This window comes from Gobius niger (genome assembly GCF_951799975.1).
Source record: "Gobius niger genome assembly, chromosome: 13".
NCBI lineage: Eukaryota > Metazoa > Chordata > Actinopteri > Gobiiformes > Gobiidae > Gobius > Gobius niger.
The window spans coordinates 27,091,959-27,119,836 of record NC_136864.1 but is presented as its reverse complement, the minus strand read 5'-3'; the positions used below and the strand labels follow the sequence as shown (position 1 = coordinate 27,119,836).

Sequence of the window (27,878 nt, the reverse complement as noted above, 5' to 3'; positions counted from 1 at the left end):
GACGCTTTCCTGAGCGACGCAGACCTGAACTTGGCCGGCAGGGGGCGCGCTGGTTGGTGGATTGTGTGGGAGCGAGCGAACGAACGCACCTTGCGACCAGATTTCCCAAATGGTGCAAAAAAATCCTCATTTTCAGATATAACAAAGCCCGGAAATAGGTTCATTGATTTACGTTACACCCACGCGCCATATATCAATCCCTTAACGTTGAGTCTGACTGAACGTAGGTGTGAGCGTACACAGTGTGTATGAGTGTGACTGACAAAGTTTTATACAAATGTTGTATTTATGTATTTTATTATTGTAAACTGTGCAGAAAGGCCCAACCAGGGACATGAGCTGCGAGTTAGCACTAGCTACAAGCTCTTCATGCATCGCAACAGCTGCAAATATTAATTGTAACTGTTGATTGTATCGTCCCTGATAAATAAAAAAATAAAAATAATAAAAATAATCGCATTTTAACATTGGTGGCAAATTTTCGCAAACTACGCAAAGTACATTATTTTATTGTTAGGGTGACCAGAGCGCTGCGTTTTGGTATGCTAATCACATGTGCTGATCCCTCGTTAGCATTTTAGGAATAATCATTTATAATATCGCCATTTGCATTCTTTAAGTTGTTTTGGGGGGCTGTCACCCCATAAGTTACGGTGTTTGAAGCTTTTACCTATTTCTTTACGAGTTGGACACATATCATGCCGGAGGTTGGCGGCAGGAGGCTAATTTTTTTTTTTCCTAGTATGGGAAATGGCTTTTTCCATTGATTTCAGTGTTTTTAAGGTTTGGATCAGTTTAAACTCGGGTTGTTCTCAAATGTGGCCTTTCCCATCTTAGGAAAAAAAAATGTCGCCGGCGGGAGCCACGCAGTTTGTAGTTTTCCTTATCCTTACGCTAATTATTATTCTCTTTCTAATCATTATCAACAAACAAAGTCAGTTTATTTTTAGCCTGGAGTAGGGTGATTTCGCCACTGCCAGTGAACAAAATGGAAATTCTTATCGACTTGAGAAATGGTTATTTATTAATGTATAGAGTCGTCTTTTTTGTCTTAAAACAGACGCCCCAGAGTGACAAAAACACACACACGATCAGTGATAAACCAGCGCTTCCTAAATGAAGCTATTTTCGTTCAGGCAGTTGCTTCGGGCAGCCCTCGCTCCCATAAGGGGTCCTCACAACACTTTTCGCTAGCAGCCGATTTCAAAATGTCGGGGGAGGTTTATCTCCTGTGGCTCTTGTCCCTTTTACAGACGGTGAGTGTTGTTAGCCGGATTTGTTTGCACATTTGTTCGCGGACATGCAGGTTTAAGCTTCGACAGTGTAAACAAAGCAGTAGCTGTGAGCCGCGCGCTGTCACAGACACATCCGTATCTGCACTCAGCACTGACGTGGCTCATCCTGTGGCTCTGACTGTGAAAAGGTCTAAAACGAAACCTGTGATCTGTCATCTTTATGTTTTTATAGGAACTGTTGGTCGTTTTTGCTTTCCAAATGTGCTGTTCCCGTGTTATTCAACTCGAGGCATAATTATTATTACATAAGCCTATGTTATGTTTCCAATCGAAATAAGTAGTTTTTTTCCATTCATTGATCATCCCTATAACATTTATTAAACCTTTACATGGACCTTTTATTTAAGGCAACAACGCAATCAGAATTTACAGACATTACATTTCAGTCTCTTACTTTGGACAGACAATATGTATGTACATTTTCTGTGTCTGAAATTCATTGATTTGCTTAAGCTTCATGGTATAGTATATTTGCTATTGTTTTATTCTGTGTTGGCCATATGTACAGGCGTTTTCAGCCGGGGGATCGTGATATACTGGACACGGAATAATGGAAATGTTTGTTTAATGTTTAAAAGAATGTAATGACCTAATAAACCTAGTACTAGTACTCTGCCACCCACATCATTTAGCAAAGAGGGTATCACTGATAATCACTGAACACAACCTTCATCAAATTATTTGTACATTTTCTATTGTATTTTTTTAACAAACATTTCTTATATGTAAAAAATCAAACAAACTGAGGCACTCCAAAAGTAGAAATATTAAAAAGCCTTTATTTAAACATGGCTAGATTAGATAAAATTGCCAACGCGTTTCGGCTCTAGGCCTTCCTCAGGGCAAGCTCGAGATGGCTTCCTCTGTACAGCTATAAGCTTGTAGCTTAACTTTTGGAGTGCCTCAGTTTGTTTGATTTTTTTCTGAAACGGATCCCTGCACTGAAGAGCACCCAAAAGACCAAACTTATACAACTCTTCACATCCGAGTAGCACTCCAGCCTCCCAATTTTTTCAACTATTTCTTATACGTAGTTCACAACCTCTAAACGAGAACCTCTTTCTAATTATTAATAGATATTTCTATTACTGCTCATTTTCACCTTGAAGTACCAGGTTAAGCTTTGTGATCTTTGAATAATTTAGATTCCTTCAGCTCCTTATTTTACTTGAGTATTCTTGTTCCTATTCAAATGCTGCGCTTTGATTGACACATTGCTGATGTAACAATGCAATTTCCCCACTGAGTGGCAAATAAAGTTCTTCTCATCATCTTCACCTTCACTGACCTCTGTCCTGCCTGTGTGCCCGCGCAGCTGTCGGCCTATGGGGCCGAGCTCTCTTCTGAAGCCTGCCGGGAGATTGGTTTCTCCAGTAACCTGCTGTGTAGCGGCTGTGAGTTGCTGGGGGAGTTCAGCCTGGACACTCTGATGCCCGACTGTCGGAGATGCTGCCAACAGGAGGCCCAGCTGGAGGGACGCAAGGTGAGGGAGTGGACATTCACAGCTCGGGGAGTCTGTCTGCATCGGGGTGCACTGGGGCTGGACACATGAGGGCAGCAGGATCGTTTATGTAATGCACTTGTTTGACTGTAGGACTGGACATCTCAGGATTGTGTCGTCAAAACCGCTAACATGTCTGGGAGTCCTGGTGCATTCTATAATAATTAACCAAAGGAGGTTTTAATACCGGTATGTAAAGTACTGGAGTATCGTTCAGTGTGTTAGATACAGGACAGTAGCGACCAGGCAGCCAACAGTTGTTCAAAGTTCTTTTGTCTACGTTCTGTATTGTTTTTAGCTCGTGTTAGTCTTTAAAGTCTTTTTCCTCGACAGGCAAGGGACGTTAATTTATAAAGCACAGTTGTAAGAAACAATAATTCAAAGTGTTTTTCAGAGATGAAGTGCAAGCAATTACAGCCTACGCTAGCTTTTGTTTCCGTTGCTTTTTGCGTACTCTGATACTTCATCATAATGAATTAAAGGATTGCACAAACTTGTTCTAAAACATGAATAAGTCAGTGCCTCAGTTTTGCATGAAATGTCTACTTTAGGATACAAATTGACAATTAAACCACAAAACTTGCTAATTACTATAAGCTTTTTTTTTTATTCCTTCTTTTTTTCAATCCTTTTACACCATTGTTGTGTTCATCCATTATTATCAGACCAGCCTGCCACCCACGGCCTGATCCTGGCAATTGTCATGTAAAACCTCCAGACTGCTCCCATTATTATACGCAGGTGATTACAGCGCTTTGAAAACACCCACTGCGCTTTTGGAAGATTAACATGACTCATGAAAAAAACAAAACAATGTAATTTGTCTTTTGTTGAGCCCCGGAGCGCGTTTCGGTATCTTAGCAACAGTGCCTCGGCCACAGCGTAGTACAGTCGCGCCTCATTACGGACGGTGATGGTAATTCTAGACGGGGAGAAGCTCTGGGGAGAGGCTCCGGGGGGGGAAGAAAGCTGTTTTCCAGGTAAAATGTCAGAAAGGCAGGCCATGACAAAGTGGCAGCGCTGTTAGTGTTCAGTCAGTGTCAAGGGCGCTGCCTCGGATAGAAACTATTTCCTTTAAGGAAGCTCATAATGGAGCAAGTGCTAGGCAGTGTTCATTTTGTATACTAAAATATTTCATTTTAGTCAAAGTGCTTTTTTTGCTGACTAAAGTTACAAAGTTGCAGTGACGTGCATGGACATTTGAGGGTCAGGTGCTCAGCCATGAAAAAGGGCACCTCACCCCTCTGGGTAAAATGGGAAAAAAAAACTTTTTTTTCTGTATCTTAATATAACACGTACAATGCAATGTTCCATGATCAGGCCCACATTAATGTACTCATAGGCCCCGGGGCTTAAACAGAATTGTTGGCCCCCACCGCCCCTCAGCGCACACCCTAACCCTAATGCTAACCTATAACCGTAACCCTGCTACTCCCACATGTATCCCTCTGGGCCAGGTAGGGCGGGCCTACTCCAGGTACACACATTGGAGCTTAGCACAATCATCACAGTCAGTCATGCCGCAAAGTGAAGTAATTGACATGAAAATCAACAAATCACCTTTTCTTTTCTTTTTTTCCTTAATTCTGATAGGCCCTTGACTATGATAGGTCCGTGGGCTCCAGCCCCTGCTAGCCCATTGGTTTAGGTGGCTCTGTCCATGATGTGGACTTGATAATAATAATAATAAAAATAATAATGTATTTAGTCCTACATAGCATAAATACAAGGTATTATACACTTAAAGCAATACAAAGTAACTTCTTTACCTTAATAAATCCTTTCTGTGGTCCCTCTGGGGGTAATACAAGTGTTAATGGGATGATTGGAGGGTCTTTCATCCCCCCCGGTGTCTCTGGCCAGAAAACCACATTTGCAACTTGACTGCCATCGGACCGGAGTCACCAATACACACTAATAGAATCACGAAGAAGAAGCTAACAGGCTAACGGGCAAAGCTAACTGTGGGCTAGCGCCACTTAAACAGTATTTACAGCCAAGTTTGAGTGAAATAAATTATCTCCATTGTGTAATTGGATGAACAATATCCCTCTGTCCCTTTTGTCTTTTCTGTCAGTGTAGTATTCACTCTCACGGACAATTAATAAGTTAAAAAATCGCAACTTGCTACGGCACCTGCAGTTGCGCTAGGGGCAAGAGTTACTTACTACTGCTTTAAAACGTATATCTGTTTTGTCCTCATCAAAATTAGCTTGAAAATGATTCCTGAGAACGGAGCCACCATTCATGTTTTTTAATGTTTTGCTGACCCCATCACAAAGATCAAATCAAGTTGTCTTCACAGAGCGGACGACATCCTATTATAGAGATGCAATCTAAGCCGGCGGTTTTGACTGGATAGTGCCATCAAGCATCACAATAAATATAGACGCTGAACAGCAAGCAATACAAAAGCTCTACTGTAAATTGTATCAGGCTGGTTTTAGCTTACTGTGTAAAATCTCTACCCACCTGAGCACCGTATCTGAACAAATCTGCTGACTGGATGGAACTCCAAAACAATAGATATTCCGTTCTTTGTCCAACTGTCAGACATGATTCATGGACTTTCGGCCTGATGCATTTTTATTGAATGCGTCTAAAATTAGGGAAGCTTTCGGCTGGTGCTGATGACGTTTTTTCAAAATCATGAGCTGAAAGTTTTTCTGGCTAGTATTGCATTGTATTAGATTTGTAATATCTGTTTTGTTTTGTTAATTTCATTGTGCACATTTGACAGAGATTAGATATGGTTTGACTTACTATGATGATCTATTTTTAACTATAGGCTATTTGGGAGGTAAAAAAAAAAAAAATTGATCAAATTAAATCACTAATCACATCGGCTTTTCCAACCCCTTCATATCGGCATTGTAACAGACTCCAAAAGTCTTTTTTAAGTCGGGCTCTATAGTTTACAGTCCATCCCTCTTCACTTTACCGCTTCGAGGCAGTGATGCGTTTAAGACGTGTCCCACAGTTATTCAAATGTCACTCAAATAAAACGCCTCAGGAGCTCAATTGTTTACCGCGACACGGCGGGCAGTCTCGTGGTTTTGTATACGTCAGTTAATATGAGGCAGCCGAGAAAGCCATTACTGCTGTGACTTCAATTCCCTCTAACTTAATGTGCTCTCGTGCTGGAGGTTTTATTATGAGCGCGCCGTGGAAACGCAGGCTATTCATCAACTTCGCCTCACGTTTGCTGGCATTATAAATGTGCCGCTGTCTTAAATATTCAGTCTGTTGTGTTGTCACCCGCAGCTCTATCCGGGAGCCATCCTCGAAGTCTGCGGATGAAAATTGGGGAGGTTCCCGCAAGTCCAAGGTGAGGCTGTTTTGTGTGTGGATTTAATTTTCAACTATTAGTTCAAATCCCAGCTGGGACCTCTGTCAACGTGTAGTGAGTGCTTATTGTCGGTAGTTACGTGAGGATGGGGCCTTACTGTGTCGAGTTAACATGTTCCTCCCGCTGTCTGCGTAGGTTTCCTCCGGGTACTCCGGTTTCCCTTAGCACTAAAACATGTACAGTCGGTTAATCCTTCAGTCAGGGGTTTCTCAACATTCGCCTGAGTATCGGCAGCGCACTACACTGGCGGCTCACGGCTCCCACAGGTTGCCCCAGCAGCATTGAGGATAGGATCAAAAGCAGAGAACTATGGGGATTAATATTAGGGGTGGGAACCACCTGAGTACCTCACGATTCGATACGATACACTAGGGCTGTGCATTTAATCGAAATTCGATTACGATTTCGATTATTACACTAGACGATCACAAAAATAGCATAATCGAGAACAAACGATTATTAAGTCCGTCCTGCGCGGTTTGTGTGACGCGCCTGATCAGCTGAAACACCAGCACAGCGTGATAGAAAATAATGTAAATAATATCGTACTAATATTTTTTACACCTAACTCTTGAGATAACGCCACTGTTAAGAGCTCACCTTGTGCTGAAAGGAGAACAGCTGTTTTAGAAGCCTTGATGTCCTTTGCCCAGACACGGGTTTGTTTCTGTTCCCTTCGTATTTCACGTGCTAAAGGCTCAGGCTTTGGTCTGACATAAAAACATTAGCGCTGTATGATGACATGATGATGATGATGATGTGATGTCATCAGGCCGCGCGGCTCTGTTGGACAGGTGTGAGGGCTGGCCACGTGAGCATATTAAAAAAAATGCTTTTATTGTCCAAAGAAAATCTAGTCCATAGTTGTTTTTTACCAGAATAATAAAAATGAATAAATTAAATTAAAGATTTCTTTTTATGGCAACAAATAATCGTTTGAATAATCGTGATTTCAATTATTACTAAAATAATCGTGATTATTTTTTCTATGATCGAGCAGCCCTACGATACACAATACATGGCTCACGATAACGATAACCTTACGATACACTGATACTGCAATAATCGATATATTGTAGAGTTGCACCGATCAGGATGTTTTGGGACCGATTACCAATCACTGAAATTTTGATCGGCTGATACCGATCGTGACAGATACCGATCACATGGTTTTAATTGATTATTATGATTAATATTATGATGATCATAATTGACAGACGCGTTTTATTACAGCCCTAAAGATCACATTTATAAGACAGGAAATGGGACAGGACAGTTTTTAGGGACTCCTGCCTCTGATCGTTGTTTCCAACACTTTTCATACAGCAGTAATCCCTCCCATCTCACAAGTGTGATGCGATGGATTATCTCGGCAGAAGAGAAGTGCTCACTAACGCAGATTTAGACAGATTTGTGAACATTCTAGAGAAATGGGTCAGTTGTGTTGATAGAAATTGTTTCATGTCTTTGAGTTCGGTGCATGAGAAAATGAGAGCAAAAATAAAAGTGTTGAGTTTATGTTTTTGTGGTTGGGGCAGTAACTAACATTGACAGCTACCATCTTCTACAATGGTTTGAAAACAGGAAGGAACATTTTACGATCTCCAGTCTTTAGATGTGGTCCAGCACACAGTTAGCATTCATGTCATGCTTCTGTAACGGAGACTGATGCTTCAGGTTTACGGCTCTGCCATTTGGCCGTGTGTCTTCAGCTGTGACCTCTCCTCCCGCTCTTATGTTCTCAGGAGGCCGTGCAGTTGTCACTATGGGCTGACTCCGGACTAAAATAGCATTGCAAGGTCATTAGAGAACACGTGTTTTAACTGCTGCTTTGTGCTCCTGCAGCTTTTGTGAGGAGCGACAAGCCTAAGATGTTCAAAGGTCTTCAGATCAAGGTGAGAATGACATGGAATTGGATGTGGAATAGTCAAAATGTACACTATGGGTTTTCCTGCATCAAAGAATTAACATGAATGTTTTTTACTGTGATTATTGAATTATTTGTGTATCTGCAGAACTTCCAGAATCAAGATTTAAGCAATGAGAATGTTATGTATAAAATTTCATAATGAAACATAAGAGATGCAGGAAGAGGGAGGATCGATTAGTGATGATGACACTGGGACTCGCTCATGACCCTTGTGTACAGTATTGCTCAGTGACAGTTGTGGAATCTTTTCCTTATGTCACGTCCTGTGCCTGTTTCCTATATGGAATTAAAATACTCAAACCAGAGAATCTCCTTTTTTAAGCAAAATCTTCAGTATAATTCTGTTAAAGCTACTCTAAACTACCGGTAAAACGGGATACTTTAGAGCAGGGGTCCTCAGACTTTTTTCTCTTGGGGCCACATTATTGTTCCTGACTGTGATGGGGGGCCGGACCAGGTTGGCTATAACCTAGAATTGTATGACTCAGACCAAAATGCCTCATTGTGAAGTAGAGATGACTCGCCTGCACAGTCGTCCCCACGACTAAATCCACAAGATCAACACTTGATTCAGGCTCATATTTGTTTCACTGTAGTGGTTTGAAAAAATAGTTATCAAGTCTTCACACTTTGTTTTAGTTTCCATTTATTTTTATTTTCAAATAAAACATCATTATGTAATGTGATCAAAGTAATAACTTCTTACACTTGTGCTTTACAAGCCTGTGTCACAAGTTTCTCAAAGTCCTGTAGTCATTATTCATTCTCTCCACACTCTGTGGTGTAAGCTTCATTCACCACGTGGCTATAATGTGTTTAGATTCTGATCTCTTATGTCAGTGCCCTCTGCTGGACACCTGTGGAATTATTTTTTATTTATTCAAATTGCCCCCTAGTGGCTGGAGTGAGTAAACTGGTTAGTTAAAATATCCTAACTCCGCACAGGAATGGGCAAGAGACTTACTTTTTTTTTTTACATACTCAGGGATTTGTCCTCTACAAGTCGGGGGCTGGGTTAAATCATCTCGCGGGCCAGATTTGGCCCGTGGGCCGTAGTTTGAGGACCCCTGCTTTAGAGTAAACAGCGAGGCACCTTTGTACCTTAGAAGGAGACCGGCGCCTCACCTCCTCACCTCGCAGCACACCACACGCCTAACCCTCACCTGCCCCTCACTATGTAAACACAAACACGCAGCAGAAATTAGCGGCTAACACAGAGTTAATCATTATCACAGAAGTTTAGCAAAGATTGTGAACTTTACTGAACTGGGAAGCAAAAGCTCTGCACTGGAAACTTAGTTCTAAATGGAGGTATTATGTTCTGAATGCAAAAAAAAAAAAAGAGGGTTGCATAAAAGTTAGTTTAGCAAAAAGATATAAGTCTTATAATGTTTGGTGAAATAGAGCTTAAGTATGCACTTTGTCATTTCATTTAGAAAGACCTTGAACTCATGCCTGTGTGGAGAAGTACACATTACAAATTCAGCTGACATGTAATAACTAGTTATAAATTACAACATACAGTAAATGCACATTCATTTTGAGACTGAGGCCACCCCAGTAGAGTTATCTCCCAAAATCCGTTGATGCTTTTTGTAAACAACTTATTTTTACCATGTTTAAGCCATACAAAATCGTATTATCTATGCCACAATGCAGCAGGTTAAGAGTGAATTGAACAGAAGGGGAAAAATATACATCTCTCTCTGCATCAAAGCATTGACCAATAATGTCAAAATAAAACCTTAATCCAGTTTCAGTGCATTAAACATGAAGCTACAAGTATTTTCCTCAGTAAAACCAGATTAAACTCGGTCTTCTTTGAGCATCCTGACCTCCTTGTGTCCTCTGTCCCCGCAGTACGTCCGCGGCGCCGATCCTATCCTCAAGCTTTTAGACGACAGCGGGAACATCGCTGAAGAGCTCAGCATCCTCAAGTGGAACACTGACAGCGTGGAGGAGTTCCTCAGCGAGAAACTAGACCGGATATAGATACAGCCACCGCACCTTAGACTTAACTTCGACCTAATCGCTAGCGCACTTAAGCTAGCACCCCGACTTCCTGTCCTGTTTTATCCTTATGGCGACTTGGCGGAGTCTCGCGCAAAGAAATATTTCAAGTGTTTCAAGTGGATCGTGATGGATTGGGAGTTACTGAGGAATATTCGCTAACATTAATTTGATTCGCACCACAGAAGACGCCCTGTGTTACGTTTTTTATATCCTACAGTAGTGTCCTTTTAAAACATGCTGTCAGAAATTCAAGTCATTTGCTTTCCACCATGTAATCTAAAAATATTTATCAATGTGGGCGATTCGTAGCTAGTCCTCAACAGGAAAATAACGGGGCCGGAAGTCCTAGCGCAAACAAAGACTATCTGACTTTACTCCATTCCTTTTGGGCTCTGTGCACAAAGGTCTTTGGCTAACTTCCTGTGGGCCTGTGTAGGGTAAAGACTACTTCCTGTCCATATATTAACGTCAATTAAAAATAAGTTTTTTTCGATTATTAAAACTTTATTCCAGTGACTTTAACTTTAGCCGTGAACCTTGAACGCTAATGCTAATTGGATGCTAGCAAATGGTAAAATGGTGCCGCCATCAGAATTTTTTATTTTATTTTTTTTGACGTTAATCTAAGCTACTTTTTTCTGTTTTTATGTTTAAATCTCTTTATTTTTAATTTACGTTAACATGCAGACAGGAAGTAGTCTTTACTCGAGACTGGCCAACCGGAAGTTAGCCAAGAACACGCCGTGCACTGAGCGGATTGACTCTTTGACGGAAATTTTGATAATGACACTTTTCTCCGTGACTGTTTAGGATTTAACAAATTCTACCACGCCTTGTAAGACTTTGCTTTTGTAAGAATCATGTTCACGAACCTCAAATTTGTTTTTTTCTCTTTTTGAAGACCCTTTGTCCTGTACTCCCCGACATTACGTGTAATTATTTTTTTTATATTGCATTGTGGGATTTGTAGTCCGACTGAACTGCTCCGGTTTCTCTCCAAACACCGGCCCCGTGGAGGCCTGCCTTAGTGAAGAGGTCGCAGTAAACCAGTCTTTTGGCCAGCGACGTCCGATGTTGGAGGCGTTTCCATAGAGACCGCTTTTGGAGAGGAACGTGATGTGTTTGGTTTGGGGAGGGATGAAATTATGCAACAATAAAAACGATTAAAAAAAAATGTTATGTCTTTTTCTTTTAGAAATATGGAAAAAAAAATGAGACGTCGATTTAAAGAAGAAAAGGTTGCACGCGCCCCAGTTGGAAAGCCGTGGTTGTAGTGCCATCTAGTGGAGAGGGAGCAACAGTGCAGTTATCAGAGTCAAGTAAGCGTATTCAATATAAGGGCAGCGTAAAGGTGTTTGAAGGAGGCCTGGCACGGATTAGGAGTTGATTTGGGAAAGAGAAGAGACCCTTTTATGTTTGTTCTAATTATTTATTTTATTTTTTTCCTTCATTTGGATAATCAAAAAGTGGACGTGTTGCATCTTGTGAAAACCTAATGTATGATTTCAACACATTTACCTCATATCTGGAGAAGATGGGATCCGTTCAGGTGGGAGTTAAGAGGTTAATAAAAGGTGGCAACAGGTTCAAGTCCATTTTATCAAATCAAGGTCTGATCAAATGAGTGACTCTGCAAATTCACTGCTCTTTATGAGAAGCATGTTTAAAAACATAAAAAGCCGGTATTCTTTATATAAATGAACCTTTATGCATGTCATTTGTCTTTGCATGTTTTAGAAAGGTATGAACAAAATTGTACAAATACAACATTTTGCATAAAAAAGACAGACATTTTCAGAAACAGTGAAACCATTACACATATTTGTTTCCACCGTCAGTATGGTCGTCTGTGTGAGCGTGAGACTGCGTTTTGTAGACCACTCCTGGATACCTGCGACAAAAGGCATTCGATCATCAACATTTAATTTGGAGCTTGATTTGTGTAAAACACTCTTAAAGAGGGGGTATTATGCTTTTTTCAGTCACACAGCACCAGTCTATATCACACTACGATGATGAGCAAACCTTCTGTTGGTCTGTAAATGCAGTAAATTAGAATAACTGCCTTGTATAAATTGCTCTTTCAAAATGGCTGTAGTGAATGTCTTGAAATAGGCCTCTGTCTCTTTAAGAACCTCTGAGCCTTTCAGACACGCCCCCTCCACACGCTGTCTGTGGCATCAGTGGGGAGGGGGTTCTGCTGAGGAGCAGTGGTTGGTTACTCGGCTGGTGACGAAAGCTCGGAGGCGTCTCCAGGAGGTGGGGGCGTTCCTAGGAGGACTCAGGCAAACCTATCCCTTAAAATGGCCGCCATCAGAGTTTTTACAGATTACTCAAAAATACGTGAATGTGCCAAGGCAACACTTCAGGCATGTTTTTAATGAAGGAATGACATAATAACATGATGGAAAGCTTGAAAAAGTCGACTTTGCATAACACCCCCCCTTTAAGACGAGGTAAGGCTCACCCATTTGAAAGTTATGTACACTGTAAGGTATGTAATACTTTTCTTGGTGGTAATTTGTGTGATGTGATACTATGGCCTCACCTCGGTTTGTCATTCTTTATCATCTCCCTAAAGGCCACAGACTTGAGGATTCCACCGACCAACAGGACGACCCCCCCGATCCACGCCACGAAGAGGGCGGGGCCAAACGTGTAGCTACAACAGACAAAGGTACCACGACGTTCAAGGGCAAAGTAACATGCATTTCACAAACACATTTGAAACGTTCTGTGTATATATCGTACGTTGGTATCCCCACGCCCATGCCTCCGCCTCCTCCATACTGGCCTCCAAACCCGCCGCCTCCAAAGTTGTTGTTGTAGTTGTTGTTGGCCGTCGTCTGGAAGCTGGACACGATCTGGTTCGCGTAGACGGATGCTCCGGCAATGCCACATACGCCTAAGAATCGTGTGAGAGAATTTGATTTACAGCTGTCAAAACAGTATGGGTTGATATCTTTAATTACTGGGTCTACCTTCATAAAACAAAAACTGGCATACAGTTCAATGTGTTCTTTGCAAGGCCGTGGGAACCCAGGGTGCTGAGGGCGATGCACAGCCCCCCCCCCCCCCCCCTGGTGGATAGTTTTTTGAACTGCAGGCAATATCAACCCCTTAACTCCCACCTGAACCGAGCACATTTTCTCCAGCTTTACCCCAGTCCAAAAGCTTCTGGAAAAAAGGTGTGAAAATAGCAACAAAACTGAGACGAAAACAAGGGTGAAAATGTGAAAAAAGTGAGAAAACATTGACGAAAAATGACAAAAAATGTACAAAAAATGTAAAAAAAATTGACAAAAAAGTGAGAAAAATTTGACGAAAAAATGGACGAAAAAGTGATAAGAATTTGACAAAAAAAATACGAATAATTTGACGAAAATGAGACGACTGCCCAACAAAAAAAGTGATGAAAAAAAATCTGATGTGAGGAAAAAGATCCATTTAGTTTTGTAGCTCTTTCAAATGAGGCGTCACACTGGCCTACAGGATTTGGGTAAAGAACTGGAGAAAATGCTCTCGGTTCAGGCGGGAGTTAATAAATAGGATTTATGCACAGAAAAAGTATTTTTGGGGTACATTTTGTCCCCCAGCACCCCCTCACTAAAACATCTCCCCACGGCTCTGATTCTTTGTGTTTTTACATATACCACAGAGTTATGAAGGGGCGACATTTAACAACACAGGTGCGGTTGGGAACTAGGGAGCAAATTCCAATCATAAAAACAACATTTATGCATTTATTTACTTTCAGAACAATGTGAGGATGGATATTAATTCTTGGGGCCCGATGTGATTGGGTTTGGAACGGCAAATATATAAGCCGATATCGATAGTGATTAAATTTAGTGTATTTTTTTTTTAATCTCCAAAGTAGCCTATAGTAAAACATTTATTACCAAACTACAGGTTGCAATCAACGAAATGAAGCTTGCCTCTGATGATGAGCATGAACACTGCAGCTCTTTGAGAGAATAGACAGTTTGAGGCACTACAAGCTAAAAAAAAAAAGGATTTTATTGCTTTCTAATGCCATTATCAGCAACACTGGATGTGATTCTATAAATATTTGTTCATAAACCTGCATTTATGTTCATAATTATAATTTTTGACACTAATGACACTCCATACATTTGCCCACCATGCTCCATGTTCAGAGCAACATGACCAGTGGACACATTTATAAGACAAAAGAATTGTTTTAAACAAGAAAAATCCCCAAGTATTTACCCACAGGTGTTTGTATGGATTGTGTAACATGTGCAGAGCAGTTTTTTTTTTTTTTTTAATGTAATTGTAACTAATGATTTGTTTTCTTGATTTTCATTGTGTTTTAATGCTTTTTATTGTGTTTTTAATGCTTTTTATTGTGTTTTTAATGCTTTTTATTGTGTTTTTACAATGTTTGGTGTTACTGTGAGGCCCATTGAGTTGTCATGTACATGAAATGTGCCATACAAATAAACTTGCCTTGCCTTGCCTTCTGTAGAACAAAACTTTCAGACACAAATCTTCAACACGATCACACACAGCTTCTCAGAGACCTCAGGGAGAGCTCTTTTTTAAAGCTCTAACCCTTTTCCCATCCGGAAATATTGCCGAAAGTCACTGTCGAGCTAATATCAGCCATACGGGTCCTCTGGTTGCCTATATCGGGCATTAGTATCGTCCGGCCGATATATCTGTTAAGATTGTCCAGCCTAATTTCAAAAGTGTCCAGAATCTGACTTAAAACAACTTAAAGGAGCCATCCTTGATTTTTTTTTTTTTTTTCTGTTATTGGAATAAGATTTGTTTTGTCCTTTAGTGCAGTGTTTCCCAACCAGAGGTACGGGAACCCCTGGGGGTACTTGAGGACCAAGCAGGGGGTACTTGGAACTATTTCAGATTGAAAAAAGGGGAAAATGTAACATCATTTTTATAGGGGGTGTGTATGCAAGAGTGTGCAATTTAATGCTTTGGAATGAATGAAGTGTGTGTTGATTTTAATGCTGTTTTTGGGGAGATGTATTATTTCTGTATTAGTATTTTTATGACTTTGTTGACATCAGTCTGCCCAGGGACTACAGGTGGAAATTAGCACAAGTGCTTTAACCTGGTACAGCATCTCTCCCTTTGAGGTTAATGTATATTGTACACTGTCCCTGCTCAAATAAATAAATAAAATAAAATAAAATAAACACAGGAAATGCTATGTTTTTCAGTAAAATGTGTTGCTTTTGGAGAATCTAAGGTTTATTTTGACTGCAACATTGTCCTTTTTTGTTACAAATACCACTTTTAAGTAATTACTTTCTAAATAAACTGTAACACCCTTGAGGTAGGGGGTACACGGTTGACCACTGAAAGGCCAAAGGGGTACGAAAGACAAAAACGTTGGGAACCACTGCTTTAGTATATGGTAAAAGCAGAGATTTATCCAAAAAAGCACTGGTTTTAAAGCCTATTAAACAGTCATAAAATGCATTATTGACAGTGAAGTGACAGTTTTCCCCCCTGAAAGTTGTGAACCCTGCTGTAAACTAAGTCTGTGATGAATGCTGATGCTGTCCCGTGTGACAGGTCCAGTACACAGAGGCTCTTTTACCGGCGCTGATGAACATGATGCCAGCGGTGAGGCTCATCTTGGCTTTGGTGCTGTCCTGCATTGTGTTCATGCTCAGACACTGGAGAGAGAAGAGCGACAGCAGCGTGGCGAGCACGCTCAGCACCACCCCGACGATCATCAGCGCCCGCACCGCCTGGAACGTGCCTGAGGGGGGGGCACAGGGCGGGTCAGTCACACTGTATCAGACTGTATCTCACTTACAATGCATCAGATCAGAGGGATGTTAATGATGACCTGGGTAGAGCAGCCAAACTTTAACACAAGTTTAGCACCTGTTTATAGTCCTGTGTGCTCGTAACTGAAAACTACAGAAGAGTTATTTAAGTCCATTGTTTTTTAAAGCAGATTAGTTCAGATTGTCGAGCCATTTAACAGTAATTAGCATCAAGTTACCTTTAGCCTTGAGACCAAAACACCTATAAACATGTTGCAAGTGATTATCTGACAGCGCCATGTTATTACATATGCACATTCATCGGCCTTTACTTTTCTTTCTTTCTTTCTTTCTTTCTTTCTTTCTTTCTTTCTTTCTTTCTTTCTTTCTTTCTTTCTTTCTTTCTTTCTTTCTTTCTTTCTTTCTTTCTTTCTTTCTTTCTTTCTTTCTTTCTTTCTTTCTTTCTTTCTTTTTCTTTCTTTCTTTCTTTTTCTTTCTTTCTTTCTTTCTCGTTCTTTCTTTCTTTCTTTCTTTCTTTCTTTCTTTCTTCCTTTCTCTTTCTTTCTTTCTTTCTCATTCTTTCTTTCTCTTTCTTTCTTTCTTTCTTTCTTTCTCTTTCTTTTTTTCTTTCTTTCTCTTTCTTTCTTTCTCTCTTTCTTTCTCTTTCTTTCTTTCTTTCTCTCTTTCTTTCTCTTTCTTTCTTTTTTTCTTTTTTTCTTTCTTTCATTCTTTCTTTCTTTCTTTCTTCTAATCTGTCTTTTAAAGTAGTACTTGAAGCCACACCAGGTAGAATATTACCCTTTAAACACAATTGAAATACAGTGCATTTATTTGTGACAGATATTTTCATCATTGATATAAATGTACAAACCATCCATTCTTTGATCACCCACTGAAGAAATAGCATTTTCTGTTTTGAGCTGCTCATTAAGGGCCAGGTTTTGTATTGATGGCAACAGTATGGTCCAAAAGTGTGCCTTTAATGTAGAATTTAAAGATGGATAGTAGTACGGTTCCCTTTAGAGACAGGACTCCCCTGGAAAAGGAGATTCTGAATCTCAGTTGGACTTTCCCAATTAAATAAAGATGAACTATAAGTCTATAAGTCTATTAGCCTCTTATTAAATCTATAAGAAAGAAGAGTCTGTCATTTACAGGTTTTTTTAAGACTTTCCTAGAGCAGTCCAAAACATTTTACTCTATTTATAAGACACTAAATACCATTAAATGCACCAAGCCACCACCTGTTAGCACTCAGAAAATACAACTGAAAATGACAGGAAGAAGTGAAAGCCGTGTTTATTTGCCATTGCAGTTTGAAGAGAGTTGAGCGTTGTTTCGTGTTTTGACGTGCAGTGTTTGCATTTAAGGTTAAATTTGTCCTGTACATTTGACCCATCGATGCCGCTGGGACCACAGAGTACAACCTTTGAGCTAAGAGTGAGTCATAGTGTCCTCCTTAGAAATGGAGAAAAACTGTTATAGTCGTACCAACAGAGTTATGACAGAAATCTTGAGTGTAATGTACTTCGCAGTGTTCCTTTGCTTCATTATCAGAGCATAGTTCAGTGGCAGAGTGAGATCACTGTTTGTTCCGTTTGTGATAAGTCGGTGCATTATGGGTAATAAGGTAAACACTGATAGCAGCAGGCTACACACAATTGGACTAATCAGGCAGAAGTCAGCGGACCATTACACCGCATGGGCAAGATTTTGGGTCTCTTTGAAAAGACTTTACGCAGCCGTAATGTGGAAAATTAAAAAGCTCTGCGCAAAATGTGATGCACAATCAACAACAGTTGTGTTTAGTGTTTTGTTTGTTGAAAAGTTTACATTTTGTCTGATCTAACTCTTATTTATAAGCTCTGTACATTGAATTACCCTCTAATACATTATGTGTTAGCAGATTTTATTCCTAGCTTGATTTTTCGAGGCGTGAATCTCGAACTAGATCAGTATAAACATCTCAATTTGAGCATAATAATCCATATTTTAGTTGTTTTGACTAGTTAAGAAGTTCTTGGGCATTTGTCCGAGATTATTTCACTTGTTCTGAGATGTTTCTGACTCGTTTCGATACATTTCGTCCTTATTTCAGGTCATTTTCTTTGCCAATGGGGTAAGAAAATTGTTCTTATCTCATTGGCAATTTTACTTTCTTATTTCAAGCGAGATCTACCCTAGAACTGGTCTGAAATGTCCTCAAACAAGCAAAGTAAACTCGGTCCGATCAGGAAAAGTGTCTAAATGAGTGAAAACCGCTCAAAAACAGGACACATTTCCTCAATTCAAGTCATTTAAGCCAATGCTTGATATTTGCTTTTTGCAGTGCGTCAAAATGTTGTTGTTTTTTTCCGTCTTGGGTTTTGGCTGATATCTCTGTCGTTACTGGGACAATCCACATGAAACAAAAACAGTCACAAAGTTCAGTGTCTCCTCTGTCAACACGTATAAACTAATGGAGTCCAAAAGTGGTGACAACGTTCAAAAACGCTTGTGTGTTGTTGGTCAGTTAAGCCATAAGATGAATCTGGCAGGTTTCGTGAATCAATTTAAATATGTCTCCACTTTCTTTTTTGGAGATTTCATTCAAGTATTTCTCTGGCGTAGATTACTTATGACATAATCAAATTCTAGAACGTGAACACAAGATTCATTGATTTGTTCCCCTCTCTGAACAGCCCCCCCCGCTCACCTGAGAACCCCAGCATCCCGTAGAGCGGCCTGCACTCGGTCAGGCCCGCGGCCGTGGTCTCGCAGTCCCGCCACAGCCCCCTGTAGGTGTACATGGAGGTGATCAGGTCCCCGCTCCGGTCCTTCACGCTCCACCGGCCCATGGCTGTGGCCGCGATCAGAGCCGCGGAGCCCAGCAGGCCCAGCACGAAGCCCCCGTTCTGCAGCGTGGACGGGGCCATGGCGTCGGGAGGAGCAACTTCTGCGGTCGAGGCTGTTTGTGGATGTGTTTGGATTTGGGTGGTGGCCTCATGTGGAACTCGGAGGAAGGTGTGGACAAGGTGATAATGGAGAGAGCGGGGCTGGCTTAAAGGGACAGGGCCGGTTTTGGGGAGAAAAGTTTGGAAGAAGTTATGGAGTATCCACAGAACAACATTTTAAGGTTGATAAATCTTCCCTAGAATGTTTGATAGCAAAGTCACACATTTTAAGACACAGACTGTGTTCTTTTAAAGGTCAGATCCCTGTTTTTTTTGTGAGTAGGTGTCAGTAGTGAACCCTGCTCTTGGATTATTAAACAAAGAGACGTTTCATGAGGATTTCAGCTGCATCAGAGCAGGTCAGATGTTTGTCAGTTCACCATCTTTTCTAAACTTCTGTGATAATGCTAAACTCTGTGTTTGCCGCTAACTGTTGCTGTGTCTGCTGCTTCAGACGTTTGCCATCTCTTCACGAGTTTGTGTTTACATGGTGAGGGGCAGGGGCGGACCGGGACTGAAAAACAGCCCTGGACTCTGACCAGCCTGGCCCAAATTAGCGTAAATGTGCACTTATTTGTTTGTTAATTGTGTGGCTTTTTGTTGTGTTTTTGTCACGTTTTTATTGAGTTTTTGTCACATTTTTTCTATCATTTTTTGTTATGTTTTGTGGCCTTTTCGTTGCTTTGTTGTTGTGTTTATGTTGACTTTTCATCACATTTTTCGTCACTTTTTGTGTTGCTTTTCCGGCACATTTTTGTTTTCTTTTCATCCTCTTTTTCTCGCTAATTTGATGCTTTTCTTTTTAGCTTTTGGATTTGGGTTAAGCTCGGTTAAGGCGGGACCGGTGGCCCTAGAGCCAGTGGCCCTTCTGTGCTCTTCCAGAATGGACATATGGCCAGTCCGCCCCTGGTGAGGGGCAGGTGACAGTTAGGGCTTTTCCACCAAGGTGCTGGTTCAGAGCTGGTTCTGGTGCCGGGTCGGTTCCAGACTGACTTGGTTTTCCACCAAAATGGGAGCTGTGCCTATTGTCATAGCAACGCTTTGGGAAGTCAACATCAAAAATGGATAGTAACATCTTACTACAGCCACTTCTGGTTATAAAATACAGAAAAATAAGTTTATGTTTCAGTCACAGCAGCTGTTAACATTTTTATTTCTTCTTTCTAACTCTTGTTTTAGCTAAAGAGCATAAAGCAAAGCAACAGTTTCCTCCACAGAGACTGTTTTGGCTTCTCCAGGAAGTTCTAAGCACAAACTAACTAATACTGATTGTTTGTTGGAGGAGAGAGCCACGCCCCCAGCCGCTGACATCACTGGTGCTCGTTTCTTGGTCCAGCTTTTAACTGGTTCCCAACCGGCACCAGATTTTGGAACCAAGAGCCAGCGTTTTTTCAGTGGAAAACGAAAGAACCGGTTCTGAAACTGGAACTGGCCCAGAACCAGCACCGGCACCAGCTTGGTGGAAAAGGGCTAAGTAAGGCGTGTGGTGGGGGGGGTGCTGTGAGGCGAGGGAGGTGCGGTGCTGGACAAAGTCGCCTCGCTGTGATGCAATGTGGGAATGCCACCGTGCCGGTCGGGCAAAACGGGATCGCTTTGAGTAGCTTTAAAGCATTTGTGTACATTTCAGGAGTTTTCTGGCATTTTTGTGAAAGTGACTCAAAGAAGTGACCCTGCAAGTCGTAAAACGTCCCTATGATGTCATCTCAGTGAAGAATGGGATGCTGCAAATATGTTTAGAAACAACATTTTGATTTAGTGCAGGGGTGTCCAAACTACGGCAGTCCGCCCGCGGCAAATTCTAAAAATATCATTTAAAAAATATATATATAATTTTTTTGGTTTTAATTTAATATATATGAAATAAATTAAAATCCATTAAAAGAAAGCTGTGATGAAGGCTGTTTTTTTTTTTATTTCTTTTTTTTTTTAACTTTAAGCATGTTCAATTAAAAAGCATCAGGGTTTCCCTCTTTTCATAGCAGCATAATAGCCAAAAATAGTTATTATTTATTGCTTAAAATGCAAAATGCGAAAATCTTCAGGGGGAGAGCCCCCGGACCCCTCCGAGGGGGGGCTCTCTCCCACCACAGTCCCGTTGAAGTCTATAGGAAACACTGAGCATAGTGAACATTTTATTTTATTTGCTAAATTTAATATAATAGAGGTGAAGTGATATATCTGACCTCTACTGAGTGCGGCCCAGTTATATAATGTTCTGTATGTGGCCCTCAGTGAAAAAAGTTTGGACCCCCCTGATGTCGTGGCTTCCTCTTTCATTGTTTGTAAAAAAAAAAAAATATGTAATCAGGAATAGGGCCTTAATTAACCACTTACTATTGTGTGTATAAGGACTAATCGATGCAAAAACATGTTCACATCTAATAAAAGCAGTGAAAATAACAATTTTCAATAGGTTTTTTGTTTCATTTGATGATGAATGCAGTGCAGCACCTGTGGACTCGTATCGAGACAGGTTTGGTCAGGAGAATTAGCCAATAGGTGGTGAGAATTCTATTAAGGGAACAATCAAAATGCTACATTTTTTACTTGGTTTATGGTGAAAATCTCTCTAACGGCTGGACTTATCCACATGAAACAAACACTGTCACAAAGTTCAGCGTCTTCTCTCTCAGTCCAGATGAACTAATGTCATATAAATGTCTCATAAAGGTGTCCAAGAGTGGAGACAATATTTTAAATGATGGGCTTGATGTTAGCCAGATGAAAGGACAAACACCCATGAGATGAATGTGGCAGGTTTGTAGATCCAAATCACTTCCAAATAATAATGAGGGAAAACATTTGGGCATTTTAGACATTCAAAGGATTATGACGACATGACATTTTAGAAAGTTGTGAACAATTACTTGAATACCGAGGCTGCAGGAGAATTTGTCTGTGGGCTCTGCGGGAGTTTGACAGCGAACAATCTGCAGAATAACCAGTTAGGGAAAGCTCTCTGAAGCAATGGTTTGGTTATTTAATTGGATAAGATGAACACAGCAAATTCATCTTTGTCGAACAATAAATGCCCCTGCCCTCCTCATCTGTGCCAAAAAACAAACAAACAATCAAGATGTGAATCACCATCATTCAAAAGTAACCCCAAATGACAGAGTATTACCCTTTTCTACTGAGTGGTGGCTGGTGAGTTTCAGTGTGCAGCTGTGACTAAATGAAACAAACAGTGCTTATAGACTGTGCGTGATTCATGACTGGACTTATCACTCGGTCAACAGCGCGACGGGAGAGGTCTGATACTGCCCTTCCTTTCATGTACAAATGAGTGAGTGGAATGAACCGTGGCTGATCGGGTTTCTCTTCCGCATCGTTTTTGAGACGTTCGAAAATCCATTTGTTTATTTAACAAAACAACATGGTTAACTTATGGACACAAAATGACAATAGTTTATATTTTACGCACGTTATCATGGTTAAATAATACGTCATTTACAAAGGACGGGACAAAGTAAACGTCTCTATTCTGACACTATAAACGCAACTCTTTTGCCCCATTTTTCATGTGCTGAATATTTTCTATATACTCTAAAGACCCATTTCTCAAATATTATTCACTTATTGTTGCCCATAACATGTGACTGCCCATATTGTAACCACACCGTAGTTTGATGAATTTTATTTCAGCCATTTGTTTTTTTTTCTTTGTTTTTTAAGAATGATGTAGGCTAATGTTCCTATTTCTCACAGTGTGACCCGGGCGAGGGGTCACGAACCCCTTTACCTGTTATAATGGGGGTCGCGGCTCCAAAAGGTTGAGAACCACTGATCTAGTGGCAGCCGAAGAAGATAGTTTTGGACTTGAAAGCTGTAAAGCCTGGTTTCTAATCATGTTATACTTTCCACAGCTGCATATCGCTCCTGTGATAACGCTGGGATAGGTACAATTTAAGAAACCAGGTGGGTTTTTGTAAGGAACATATTAGAATTCTCGGGCCTGACTTTGATTGACAGGCCGTTAGCATCAGAGCTAAAGACGCCCGAACTACACGCCCCTGAGTCTACAGTGAAGATCCAGCATGGATTCCCTCTCGAACACAGTCAGTACTATCAGTCTACTATTTATTACACCCGCAGACATGGCAGATCTTCACGGTAACAGTGAACATTCCATCCTGTCCTACCATGTCCTTTTATTGTAGACAGCCCAAGGCACACCTGTGAGGCGGGGATGGAGACGTGCTCACTGACACCGATTTAGACCGATTTGTGAACAATATCTGGGAGAAATGGGTCTGTTGTGTTTATAGAAAATGTTCTATGCCTTCGAGCAAAAACAAAAGTGTTGCGTTTACATTTCTGTTCTGTTTACATCTGTTCATTTTGTGGGCCGTGGCTGTCTGAACTCTGGTGTCCATCAATATGACCAACTCCTGGGTTTCCTCCTCAGCCGTGCCAGGATTTAACAGCAGTTCTGTGATCAAGTACAGTCAAACTATACTTCTACAGTTTACATTAAAACAAGGGAGGACAATAAGAAAGTTCCAAACACTTTTGAGCTTGACTTCACTTTAAGAACGGTCATTCCTGAAAACTTTCGACAATTTATACCAGGGGTAGGCAACGTCAGGCCCGGGGACCAAATCCGGCCCTCCAGGACAGAGCCTCTGGCCCCCAATATGATTTTGAGAAACATGATGATGCAAATACCTGTTAAAGTACACTACAAATGCGAGAAATAGTGTCTTTTTATGGTGTATTTTTGAAATGTCTATAATATTTGTGAAACATCGCACTTGGTCATATATAATATAAAACAGTGATTCTCAACTGGTGGGTCGGGGACTCAAAAGTGGGTCGCGAGCCTATAGGGAACTTTCTTTCAACATTTTCAATCTGAAACTACACGGAAACACACTGGAGTCTGTTGAAATTTGTATTATTGGGTTGTTTTGATCATAATTTCAGTCTTCAAAGCAAATCTACGGCTTGTTCAATAAAAACGTGTGGTAAATGCAATGTTTTATATGATATATGACAAATTACAGTTTTATTTGGGTCACACTTTGTCATTGAGGTAATGGCGGGTCTCGGAGCCGGACCACTTTAGAACCACTGATGTAAAACATTGACATTTGCAGAAAATGGTTCATAACTTTTGGCTACAATAGTGAGGTCCGGCCCTTGGTGTTTTGGCTATGATGAAAATTGGCCCTTCATGATGCAAACTTGCCCACCCCTGATTTATACCATGACTGCAGCTCTAATAACGTTTGATAAACAGCTAATAGAAATCATTTGGGTCACTGTCCAAATACTTTTAAACCTAACTGTTCATTAAAAACAACGGCTAAGCGCTGTTGTCCTGCTTTTTCTTTCTCATAAATTGTGACTTATACAATACAGTGTAAATATATTGTCCATCTTTGGTACAATCCTTCCAGTGTCTTTACGTCCCGTTATTTTTTCCCCGTGTCCAGCCCCCCTCACACATTGGCGGTTGTTCCGTACCCCTCCATCCCTTTAACGCCCCCTCCTGGTCCTGGAAGCAGGATATAGGCCACCTGAGGCTGCAGAGAGGCCCAGGGAGGAGCGCAGGCGCAGGGGACCATGTATCCCGCGCTGTGGGCCCCGGGACAGGCTGCCGGAGGGCTGGCCTGGGTCTGTGCCGAGGGGTGGGGGTGAGAGTGGAGTCCGAACGCGCTGAAGGGGAGCGGGCTGGGGGTGAAGTGACCCACCTGCAACAGCTGTGGAGAGAGAAACAGGGACATGTTTTATTTCTGGGTTAAGAGTTATTGGAAGTAGTGGGTTCAGGAAGTATTCGATCCACTATATTTTTATTTTATGTTTGAAGTCCAAATACTGAAAATGTTTTACTCTCGTTTACAAAAGGCACTATGACAAGTCAACCTAAGCTGCCTGTAACTGTAAGTGGATATACCATGCATGATTTGAAAGCTCAACACCTCCATAATGTCAGTCACTGAGCTCTAACCGATGGCTGCACTAGTTGGGACTTGATGAGGACCGGTGCTTGGACCGTACATTTCGACATGAGAGAAACTGGGTCTGAGTGTAAGGTCCAACACCAGTCGCCTCACGAGAGGGACATCCAGAGGAGACTGTGTCATTCCACTCAGCAAAACTGCGATTAGTCAGTCAGCCTCCTCTGTTCAAGCTTCAAAGGAATGAAACAACATTCCAACACCAATCAGAGAAATCAATAGTTGTATGTATTCCGCTCATTGTTAAAACGTTGGCGCCTTAGCAATCAAACATGCCAGCACTGAACTTCTGCCGCCGCTTTCTTATGCCGTCTTGCATGTTCTTCCTATGTAATTTTGATACTGCTGCATTTGAGTGTTTACTCTCCTTTTCATAACCCGATTTATGTTATTGACTGTGTCTTTTAATACTGAGTCCAGTAGTTCATGAACTGCTGCTTGTGCTTTGTGTACTGTTGCCTCCTGCCGCAGACCCACTTTAGCTCTGTCGCGCTTGGACTCTTTGTTGCTTGTTGGTTTTGGTGTTTTATTCCTGCTGTTGAAGCAAATGTAATGTTTATAGTATTTTGACGTCTTATAATGAACTTGTTTTACTGCCCTTGTAAATAAATAAATGCTGCTTTTAGCTGCGGGATGATTGATTTGAGAACCTTTTGTATAATGTAGAATGTTTAAGCAATCGTGTATAATTCAATAGTACAATGATCAAAGTCAGTGTTTAAGTACATGTTAGCAGGGGCGGACTGGGACTGAAAAACAGCCCTGGACTCTGACCAGCCTGGCCCAAATTAGCGGAATTGTGACACTTCCACAAATACATATTTTAACCTCTTACCCCCCGCCTTAACATTAACCAGTGCATGTTCCCCAGTTCGGCTTTTTATTATTATTTTTTTGATTGGTATCATCAGCAAAAAGTGCGGGAAAGGTGGTCGTAGAAACAGAAGCAAAATCATTAATATGAATAATAAATAATAATGGTCCCAAAATTGAGCCTTGTGGTGCACCATACTCCACGGAATTCCTTTTAGATTCATGTTTTTTTTTATACCGGGCTTTACCCAAATCTAAAAGCTTCTCGACTGGAGATCAACAATGTAACGCCTCATTTGAAAGCTAAGACCTACAAAAGTGATGGAAACTTTTCGTCACGTCGCCACATTTTTTGTCATATTTTTTTGATTATTTTTTCTATCATTTTTTGTTGTGTTTTTTTGTCCGTGTTTTTCTCATGTTTTCATCCATTTTTTCCTCGCTATTTTGATGCTTTTCTTTTTAGCTTTTAGATTTGGTTAAAGCTCGGTTGAGGCGGGACCGGTGGCCCCAGAGCCAGTGGCCCTTCTGTGCTCTTCCAGAATGGACACATGGCCAGTCCGCCCCTGCATGTTAGCATGTCTTTGTCTACTCTAATTGTCTACTCTCTAATCTTTCTAATCAATGTGTATTTTTGTTTTCCCCCTTAAATTAAGAACCGAACAACGTAGCCTCAATATGCTTGGGAACTATGCATTTGTTGTAGTTTATTTGTATTAAAGCCACACCGCGTAGAATTTTACCCAATAAATAAAATTGAAAAGCAAGCATTTATTTCATGACAGATATTTTCATCATTGAAAAACACCTTGTAAATGTACAAACAAACATTCATGAGGCTCACCCCTCCTGAGATATGACTGTAAACTTTACTGGGAGTGGGTACGTCTCCAGCTCGTCTCCATGGAGATGTGACGAAAGGCAGTAGAATTTGAGATTTAAACAGGTTAGTTTCTCATCCAAATCCATTCTTTTACTACACACTGCAGTACCAGCATTTTCTGTGTCATTAGGAGCATGTTTTATTTTGCCGCAACAGTATAGTCCAAAATGTTACGCAGTGTGCCTTTAAGTTTAAACGATTAACGTTATAAATCTTGGAACACATTTTAGATTAGAAATGAAGCGCACGTAATTTAAGATCGCTGAAAGAGTTGATTAGCCTCCATATAAAATCCTCCTCCTTTAGTTAAATAAAAATAAGCATTTAGCCTATTTCAGAATCAGGGAGTCTACCACTTTAACTCACCGAACAGCGCATGAAAGGGACAGTTTAGTCATTGGATCATTGTTACCCACATTGTGCTCAAAGAGAGACGCAGGGCGCGCTCCCAGCAGACTCCTCGCTTTTTCTCCCGCTGCCAGATACGACTCCACTGACGCCTCCTCGAGCAGAGCCCCGGGCGGGTCTCCGAGCAGCGCCGGGATGGGGAACAGGTAGCGCTCCCTCCGCAGACTCTTGGCTTTGCGCCGCGGTCTGTACTTGTAGTCCGGGTGTTCCCTCATGTGCTGTGCGCGCAGTCGCTTCGCTTCATCGATGTACGGCCGCTTCTCTCCGTCGCACAGACGCTTCCACTCCGCGCCCAGCCGCTTACTGATCTCCGAGTTGTGCATCTTGGGGTTCTCCTGGGCCATTTTCCTCCTTTGACCCCGGGACCAGACCATGAAGGCGTTCATAGGTCTCTTGATGTGGTCCAGAGGTTTGGCCATTGCGTAAATCACAACCCCCCCTTTCGCTCGCAATACGGTCAAAACTCCATGGGCGCTTTGTGCGTAAAAGCCAAATTACGCACCAAGAACTTTACGCGTAACGGAGTTGATTCTCCGTTTGTTCAAGGTTCTATGAGCAAAAGAGTCAAAGTGGTCAAAGGTGGCGCACGTGAATGGGTGCCATAGTGCGCGAGGTGCCTTTTGGAAGGAGCGGTGACGCAGGAAGAGCCAATGGCAAAGAGAGTGACACAATAATCCCCTCAATGTCACTTAAAGACTTTCTAAGACTCCATTCCAAACATCTGACATGGTGTATGGGGAGCTTTGCGCTTCTGGCAGACCAATTCTATAAAGTCTAGGCTTATTAAGACAGCGATTTTCAACTGGTATGGGCATAGGAAATATTTTTTATCATGAATTCCCCACAGCATATTGTTGATTGAACAAAAAATAAGCCTAAAACTGAAATCACGATCAACTCTGCATCTGTCTTTGTAACAAACTCAGACAATGTTTTTCCTACCTTTAAATATTGAAAGATGCTTCCTCCACGATGTCTTGACTATTTTATAATTCAAAGTCAACTTGGGCAGTGCGTTGGGGCGA

General features: G+C 41.2%; 3 protein-coding genes across 3 annotated transcripts; 1 reads left to right on the top strand and 2 right to left on the bottom strand.

The window, feature by feature from the left end:
- Window positions 1-1,167: 1,167 nt before the first annotated feature.
- Window positions 1,168-10,564, top strand: selenof (selenoprotein F). The gene is made up of 5 exons (XM_079570216.1): window positions 1,168-1,256; window positions 2,611-2,778; window positions 6,061-6,124; window positions 7,991-8,040; window positions 9,936-10,564. Exons 1-5 carry the CDS (start codon window positions 1,209-1,211, stop codon window positions 10,065-10,067), a joined length of 462 nt encoding a protein of 153 aa, XP_079426342.1. The 5' UTR covers window positions 1,168-1,208; the 3' UTR covers window positions 10,068-10,564.
- Window positions 10,565-11,871: 1,307 nt separating this feature from the next.
- On the bottom strand, window positions 11,872-18,768 carry cldn18 (claudin 18; the record flags this gene model as incomplete). The annotated part of the gene is made up of 5 exons (XM_079569299.1): window positions 11,872-11,979; window positions 12,637-12,750; window positions 12,840-12,993; window positions 15,679-15,843; window positions 18,549-18,768. 5 exons carry the CDS (start codon window positions 18,766-18,768, stop codon window positions 11,901-11,903), a joined length of 732 nt encoding a protein of 243 aa, XP_079425425.1. The 3' UTR covers window positions 11,872-11,900.
- Window positions 18,769-24,230: 5,462 nt separating this feature from the next.
- On the bottom strand, window positions 24,231-27,474 carry LOC306972426 (transcription factor Sox-14; the record flags this gene model as incomplete). Its single annotated transcript, XM_079569025.1, has 2 exons — window positions 26,862-27,474; window positions 24,231-24,491 (listed from the first exon to the last, which is right to left on the bottom strand). Exons 1-2 carry the CDS (start codon window positions 27,270-27,272, stop codon window positions 24,231-24,233), a joined length of 672 nt encoding a protein of 223 aa, XP_079425151.1. The 5' UTR covers window positions 27,273-27,474.
- Between the last annotated feature and the right edge of the window lie 404 nt (window positions 27,475-27,878).